General features: G+C 45.4%; 1 protein-coding gene across 1 annotated transcript; it reads right to left on the bottom strand.

The window, feature by feature from the left end:
* Window positions 1-201: 201 nt before the first annotated feature.
* On the bottom strand, window positions 202-3,157 carry LOC113437878 (solute carrier organic anion transporter family member 1C1-like; the record flags this gene model as incomplete). Its single annotated transcript, XM_087935194.1, is given in 3 exon segments — window positions 202-1,110; window positions 2,050-2,286; window positions 2,986-3,157. Coding segments are annotated over 3 exon segments (642 nt in total), but the record flags the coding sequence as incomplete, so codon positions are not given.
* Window positions 3,158-8,714: the final 5,557 nt, after the last annotated feature.

The raw sequence follows: 8,714 nt of genomic DNA, 5'->3' as shown, positions 1-8,714 counted from the left end.
CAAGAAATGTCGTTTCCCAATTTCAAGGAATTCACACAATTCTTGAGTCATTTACAATAATAATAATAATAATAATAATAATAATAATAATAATAATAATAATAATAATAATAATAATAAGAAGAAGAAGAAGAAGAAGAAGAAGAAGAAGAAGAAGAAGAAGAAGAAGAAGAACTTTAATTGCAAACAAAGCAGATTAACTTCTCTTAATCCTCTATGAAAAATTAAGTATCTTATTTGACCAGATATTTGGCCCTAACAGGCCAAAAAGCAACGTTACCCAAACCTGGCAGTTTTCAGAGGTATGGACTTTGCCTTCCAGAACAGTTAGGGAATAGAATTCTACCATTCTGGATGTTGTAAATGGTGGAAAACTTCACATAGTTAATTTTAAGGGATCCCTTCAGGAAAGGGTGCTTTCACGAACCACTAGGAATTAGAGATGGACAAGATCTCCAAGTTCTTTCTGATTAATGCTAACTTTCCCTGAATTTTCCTGTGTCTACAATTAGTTGCAAATAGCATTGATGTGTTTTCAAGTTAGCCAGCTACAAAAATAAGTGCGGTCCATTAGATGTGCCAGACAAAAACAGTCTGAAAAGGAAGATAGAGCCACAGTATGTTAAACTTTATGTATCTGTATCACAGCTGTGCAATCATTTTTTTTTTCAGTCAAAAGGCTGTTTTTATCCTTTGAGAGGCATAGCAAGCCAAGGGACACATACATGCAGCCAAGGTAAAGACTAAATTTGATTTGATGTATAAGTGACTTAAAATTACATTAATTAAAAAAAAACATGATTACTTCTTCAAGTAATGATTTCCCCCTCTGGCATCTATCAACATTATCATCAAGCCTTGGATTATGGATGTTTTTCTACATGTATTGAACTTCAAACAAAATAGCATCTGCTTCAATCCCAGCCTCAAGAACCTCAACCATACCTATGATAAAATTGGTCTTGGAAGATGATTGTCCAAACTGTTGTTCAATATATTTTGGCTTATAGGTCACCATGCCAATGTGAGAATTGAATTGGATGATGCTAGAGCAGAGATATAAGAAGTAAACTGGATTTCCAAGGAGGCTTTTCAAGGAAGACAGGAACTCTGGAAAAAATAATGGATACTTGTTGGTTGGAAAGAAGTGAGAAATGAACACGGATGACAACTAGTTTCAAAATTGGTTGATTTGGTAACAACTGTTCACGGAAAATTGGAAGAAGCCTTAGTCATACTCAGATCCTTTCCCCACGACAAATATTTGTAATATATTGCTTTCTCTTTTTGTCATTTAGGAGGCCTTTGACTTTTGCTGCAAACTTTTTGTCTCCATGAAAGTGCCCACAGCCTTTGCAATGGTCAGTGTGTGGGTCACTGCAACCCACATAAAACTCAAGTTGAATCCGTTCAGGATCCCATTGCCAATGGGTCAGTTGGGTTATATTCATTTTCTTAGTTAGATGTAATTCATCTGTTGCCCTCCAGATATTTTGGACTTCAAAACCTATTGGCTTTAGATTGAATGGTCAATAGCGAGTAGTTATGAGAACTACATTGAAAAGCTTCTGAAGGACATCACGTTGTCCACACTGGCTCTCTTGCTCAGATCAAGGCAGTACTTTGTGCTGAGATTATATATTTATTTATTTTTATTTATTTATTTGTATCCCACCTTTATTACTTTCACAAGTAACACAAGGTGGTGAACATATCCAACATACCTTCCTCCTCCTATTTTCCCCAACAATAACTGTGTGAGATGGGTTGGACTGAGAGAATGACTGGCCCAAAGTTACTCAGCTGGCTTTCATGACTAAGGAAGGGATTAGAACTCATAGTCTCCTGGTGATTGGTCCAAAGTCACTCAACTGGCTTTCATGGCTTTGGAAGGGACTAGAACTCAAAGTCTCCTTCTTCCTAGTCTTGTGCCTTAACCACTAGAGCAAGCTGGCTCTCCAACTAGTTTTCCAAATTATCAAACTAGTGATGTAGACAATGACTATCGAAGTGTTCAACAATGCATCTGTTAATTAGCCAGATTCTCACCTTTTGCCATCTTGAAAAAATTGAAGTGGGTTTGGCAAGTGGCACAATAGTCCTTGTTATCTTCTGCAATGAAGCTGGATTGCTCAGTAGAATCTTTTCAGATCTCAGGCCTTGGAAGATGCTTGGCTAAGAACCAGAAGGGGATTGCAACAAGGATGCTAACCATCCCAGCAATTAAGTAGCCAAGCCACCAAGCTCCTACCCAGTGTGGGTCTTTGTGAGTGATAGCTTGGGTGCCTAAGAAGAGAAATGAAGGTGTTTTTTAAAAAAAAAATCAGTTTTAATTATTAAATGGCAAACACGATTTTTAATATTGAGTAGATGTGGATTAAGGTAGGCTGGGCAGTGAATGGATCTTACATTGCTCTTTTTGTACTGCTTAAAACCTTCCTGATCACATCCTTTAACTCTGGCAATGTGGTTTGGTACCATCATTTTCTGGCAAATTACAATTTCCATTTAATGGAGTTTTTCTCTTTTAATCTGGAGGCAAGAATTCCTGTCAGCTAGCACAATTAACCAGTGGAATGGCTTGCCTTCAGAAGTTGTGGGTGCTTGCTTCATTCGTGGAGGTTTTTAAGAAGAGATTGGATGACCATTTGTCTGGACTGATATAGGTTCGCCTGCTTGAGCAGGGGGCTGGACTAGAAGACCTCCAAGGTCCCTTCCAATTCTGTTGTTCTATGATTTGGTGGATTTTTCTTTCTACGTTTTCCTGCTGGTCTCACCTATTTTGATACCAAGATCACACCCACAAAGGTATTATTGCCTTTTTGGAGGGACAAACTCGCTGTAGCGTTATGCCTTTCCCATTGCAGCTTCAGAAGAAACCTTTATCCATGCCTTGTTTTCATAGTCTGTGGTTTGATTTTGGTGTCTTAGTCAAAAATAACGTGGGCATTTTGACTTGTAACAAAGACTGCCATTCATGCTCACCCATGTCTACGAAGCCAATGTCCACATACAGCTTGGCACACAAGGATCCCAAAAGAAACCCCAAAACGGGACCGAGAATTGCAACTGTCTGAACACATCCTGTCAAGAAAGTGGAAAGGCAGATCAGACCCAAAAGGAATTCAGCTTCGTTTTTTGAAGAAAGGGAAAAACTTTAAGTCGATCAAACAAAGCGAAAGAAAATAGAAAAATGTAGCAAAACACTGTAGAATAGGAAAAGCACCAGGGCTGGGCTGCTGGGGGTTCGCAGGGGTTCGGGAGAGCCCCTAGCTAAGATTCTGTGCAGTTCAGAGACCCCCCCCCCAAAAAAATAATCCCACTCCTGGGTGGCCCTGCCCACTCCTCCCCTCCCAGGAGTCCCCACGCGGCCTGTTTTGGGGTAAGTGCAGGATGCACACGGGGGCTCTGGGAGAACAAGAAACAGGCCTCACGGAAGGTCAGGAAGACTGGAAATGGGCTTTCCTGAACTTCTGGCTTCCAGAGAGCCTCTGGAGCCCAAGGAAGGCAAAAGGGTGGCCCCCCCAATGCCGTGGTGCAGAAGGCTGACTAGGCCACACCCACCATGGTCACGCCAACGCAGCAACCAAGCAGAGAACCCGTAGCTAAAATTTTTGAAGCCCACTCCTGAACAGCACTTAGACTTTATATGCTTTCTAGTGCTTCGTAGTACTTTATAGCTCTCTCTAAGAGGTTTACAGAAGTGGTCCCCAACCACCGGGCCCCAGACCGGGACCAGTCCATGGATCATTTTGTACCAGGCCACCTACTTTGCTTGGGTGCCGCCATCTTGTTTGATGGTGCTTGAGAAAGTGCTTCCGGGTGAGCTTGTCGGTCGTCGGTTGGAAAGCGGCGTTTGGGTGCTGAAGAAGGGGGGAGCAGCTTCGAACAAAGAGCCATCCCAATGGCGGTAGAGTCTCGTGTTACTCAGGAGGAGATTAAGAAAGAGCCCAGAAAGCCCATCGACTGCAAGAAGGTACAAAGGAGGAGTTGAAGGTGGTGGGGAGAAGCGGGGGACAGGCTGGCTGGTCGCTCAGCTCGCCTTGCCTTGGTCATGCGTGCTGATGCCGGTACCGGTCCGTGGATCATTTTATACATTTTGTACCGGTCCGTGGTACAAAAAAGGTTGGGGGCCGCTGGTTTACAGAGTCAGCATGTTGCTGTCAACCATCTGGGTTCTCCTTTTAGTGACCTCAGAAGGATGGAAGGTTGAGTCAATCAAGAGCCAGTCAGGATTGAAAGAATTGAACTCCTGGCTGTGGGCAGAATTAGCCTGCAATAGTGTAATACTGCATACTAACCATTGCACCATCAAGCTTCCTAATACAGCTATGAATACAGTCAGTAATATATAACAGATTTATAAGCATTAACTCTGTAAAATCAACAGGACCAGTCTGAATAACTAAATATGAAAGGGATCTGTTTCCCCTAATATACAGTATATCTTGGTTTTATTGTTTTAAGGGCATGTAACTGCTAGAGTCTTTAAAGTATAGAAATGGTGTAAATAAGTACTATTCTTAAATATAGTAACACGTTCTGAATACTGAAATGATAGTTTATTTTGGCATTCAGCAGAGAGTTGAATATTTGGTCGCTTAGATTTCCAATCTTTACATTCTGTGTTTCTATGGGAAATGGGCTCTTTCTCACAGCTAATACCCCATTACTCATTCATATCTATATGATCATAATATTGCTGATGATCATTACACTTTTATGGATGAACAGGACCAACCAGCCCTCCCCCCCCACCCAATGGGCAAATCAGAAACTTGCCTAGACAAGGATCCATTCAAGAATGAGCTACTCAGACTAACAAACTGGAACCCAGCACAAATCATGAAGCAGGACTCCAAAAATGACCAAGCAGAAGCTGTCAAGAACAAAGGACCAATCAGCTACTAACATTACAAAAATGACTAGTTACAGTTGGGCGCAAACCAAGAACCAATCGGAGACCAGCCTTCACCAGCCTGCACCAACTGGAAATCAGCTCAGCTGAAAACTAATCAGAAATCAGGAACCCAGCCAGTCCCACATCCATTGCCTTTGGATTGTGTCTCTGAAAATATTAGCCACAATTGCCAACAAAATATCAGAAAATTTGTTGTCTAGACCACAGTCACAAAACCCTGAAGCCCAACAACTACCCAACATGATGATCACAGCTTTGCCCACCAAAAGTGCACTAAACAATAGCCCTTTCCTCTGAATTTCAATTCCACTGTGCAGCATTTCTGGTCGAAGCTATGAATAGAGCCCTCAACCTGATCTATCAAAACTATTCTTGCATAAAGAATGAATAGAATAGAATAGAATAGAATAGAATAGAATAGAATAGAATAGAATAGAATAGAATTCTTTATTGGCCAAGTGTGATTGGACACACAAGGAATTTGCCTTGGTGTAAATACTCTCAGTGTACATAAAGAAAAGGTTTCTCCAACAATACGGCCTCCACCAATAGGAAGGCCCAGCATGATTTCTAGGCATGAGGTGAAATTAAGCCCCACCCCCAAAATTTAGGCCTATTTAAACCATGCGTTTCCCCGCCATTTCTCACATCGTTCGTTAGAACTACACGAGGTGAAGAGAAATGGGGGGGAAGGGAAGGGGGGGAGAAAACTTGCGTTTAGGAGCGCCATGCAGGTGGCCTAGGCTAGAATACACTGATCTACTTCCAATAGAACATCAGCTGATAGAAGCTCCCCAAAGGCAGAGTCACCAGTTGCTTCTATTGGCTGGTAGAAGCGAGCTCAGGGCGAGTGCCCATGCGCACTCCCTTCACCACGAGGCTGTTTCTATCGGCCAATGGAAGCTCCCCAAAGGCAGAGTCACCAGCTGCTTCTATCAGCTGGTAGAAGCGGCCTCAGGGCGAGTGCTTGTGCGCGCTCCCCTCGCCACGAGGCCATTTCTATTGGCTGATGGAAGCAGCTGGTGACTCTACCTTTGGGGAGCTTCCATCGGCCGATAGAAACGGCCTCATGGTGAGGGGAGCGTGCATTAGTTGTTTTTGAATCTACCAGCGGGGCAGGAGAGAAAGCACACACATATCTGTGTCTGGATAAAAATTGTGAGATTGCGACGGAGGGAATGGGAGAAAAAGCCTTAGCCCAAATCTGTTCTTGTTTTGCTTTCCTGCCCATTCTCTGGTCAATCTCTCCAGGGCAGCTTTTGGCCTAAAATCGCCCAGGTCTTGCTCAGCTAAAGGAGAGGCGAGGTCTCCAGAGACTGTCCCTAACCTCCGTCGTTTCAGAGGACCGAACTCATTGCTTCTCAAAGTTAGACTCTCAAGTTTTTCAAAAGTTCTTCTGAATGCCTTGGACATCCGATGAAATCCAGAAATGTCTCGTGATTGAACTCAATCCCCCTCACAAAAGCAAAGAACCTGCACCTCGTCGCCAAGTCCCTGGTTTTACAGCTCCTCTCTCATCCTGAATTATGCCAAAATAAAAGATTCCGAGGCTGGCGTTGGTTAATTGGTTAATGACGGGTGCTCTTTCAGGTGCTCAGAGAGAGAGAGAGAGAGAGAGAGAGGGAGGGAGGGAGAGAGAGAGAGAGAGAAGGAGGCATTGCGGAAGTTCTCAGACTTCACCCAACTGTTAGCAGCGCCACCCATAAGCTGTGGCAGGATTGCCTCGGATCATGTGCAGAGTGCCTTCACTGTTCAACTCCCCCTCCACGACTCAAGGTTCATACTAAAATTAGGCCTTTCCAACCAGCCCCTGCAAATATTCGGCCTTCACCAGAGCAATAGAAAGGAAGGTTTAGCTTCTCCCCAGACCTTCTTCGCTCCAGCTCCCTCCCACCCTCCTGTGCCATGGCGGTTACCCTTTCACACTCCCCCTGCTTCCCCGCCACATTACTATGAGGACCGCTCCCGCGTCTCCTCTCGGGAGCCCACCCGATCTCCCTTCTAAGGGTAGCCAAGTTCTGCTGCCTCCTCTTCCCTCTTGGCGGGCTGCCCCTGCTCCCCAAACCAGCGGCGGCAGCAGGTAAAGGGAGGTCGGCTGCCCTGGGACTTTGGCAGGTTGCCCAGAATAGGTCTGGCCTGGGGAGGGGAGGGCGGCGGTGGGAACCCCGCAGATGCTGAGACCTTCCTTCACCAGAAGGGCTTGGCTGATCCGGTGCAGGGAAGAGGGCCAGCAGATGTTTGTGTGTGTGTGTGTGTGTGTGTGTGTGAGAGAGAGAGAGAGAGCAACTCAGCTTGCTTCCCTTCTGCTAAGAAAATTTTGCAGCCGCTCTCCCATGCGCACTCCCCTCGCCATGAAGCCGTTTCTATTGGCCTTTTGGGAGCTTCCATTGGCTGATAGAGACAGCCTCGAGGAGAGTGTGCGTGCGGGCAGCCAAGCCTCACCCCAAAGTGGCTGGTGACTCTGCCTTTGGGGAGCTTCCATGTACTGGGCTGTCTCCTGGTGGCGCCTCCATGCTCTGGACACTACACTGACAGACACAGAAAACCTTTTTGCCACAGCTCACGTTGATGTGCCATCCTGGATGAGCTGCACTACCTGAGCCACTTGTGTGGGTTGTAGACTCCATCTCATGCTACCATTAGAGTGAAAGCACCACCGGCATTCAAAAGTGACCAAACCATCAGCCAGAAAGCATAGGAACTGAGAAGTGGTCTGTGGTCACCACCTGCAGAACCACTCCTTTATTGGGGATGTCTTGCTAACTCCCTCTGCTTTCCACCTGTTGTCTATTCCATTTGCACAACAGCATGTGAAATTGATTGTCGATCAGTGTTGCTACCTAAGTGGACAGTTTGATTTCACAGAAGTGTTTTATTCATATCTGCAGATGTTCAGGTGTATTTCTATATATGCTTGATCTGCATGAACTGCATGTTTGATGTATGTTGTGTTTTTGGGTCAAAGGCCGTAATAAAGGGAGACCACCAACTTCCTTGGTTCAAGTGCTGAACTCTTCTCATTGTTAATTTTTTTTTCTGATATACAATCAGACATTGCATACCTGTTAATTAGGATCATTCTTTACTGTTTTCCATTCCAGGATGACAGAAAATGCTCCCTAATATATTCTCGTGCCACTGTCTTTTCAGATGTTTGAAACCCTCATCCGGGCTAAAGTAGTGATGGGGGACCTGTGCCAGTGATGGCTAACCTTTTTCTCGTCGTGTGCCGAAAATGCACACTCGTGTGCACACACGCCCATGTGTGCCTCCACCCCAATGCAATGCGCATGCAACCCCTGCCCCTGTGTGCATTTCACATGACCCCTGCACATGCACTGCGTGCCTCTGTGCATGTGTACACACCCCAATGCTGCGCACCTGTGTGCGTGCGTAGTATGTCCCCCACCCCGTGCAAGTGCCCCCTGTGCATCTCCTCCCATGCATGAGTGGCACATACCCGACAATTAGCTGGCTGGCGGGGGGCATGTGCACGCATGCACAGTGGGGCTGTTCTGGGTGACCTCTCGCATGCCAGCAGAAATAGCTCTGTGTGCCACTTCCGGCATGCATGCCATAGGTTTGCCATCACGGATCTATGCCAAATGTGTCCTGGGTGACACACCAGGCCATTTTGGTGACATACCAGGCCCTTGGATGCTCAGCAAGCCACGGGAGAGGGCCTTACTCTAGCATAGCCTCTGAGCCCTCCCAAAACCAGGCAAGGATTCTTATGCAATTTCCGGAGGCTCCAGAGCCACTATGATAGTAGGACCCTCTTGTATGACTTCCG

Source organism: Pseudonaja textilis, chromosome 5, assembly GCF_049901715.1.
Source record: "Pseudonaja textilis isolate UNSWEBS1 chromosome 5, rPseTex1.2, whole genome shotgun sequence".
In the NCBI taxonomy this organism is placed as follows: Eukaryota; Metazoa; Chordata; class Lepidosauria; order Squamata; family Elapidae; genus Pseudonaja; species Pseudonaja textilis.
This window is presented reverse-complemented; position numbering and strand designations above follow the sequence as displayed.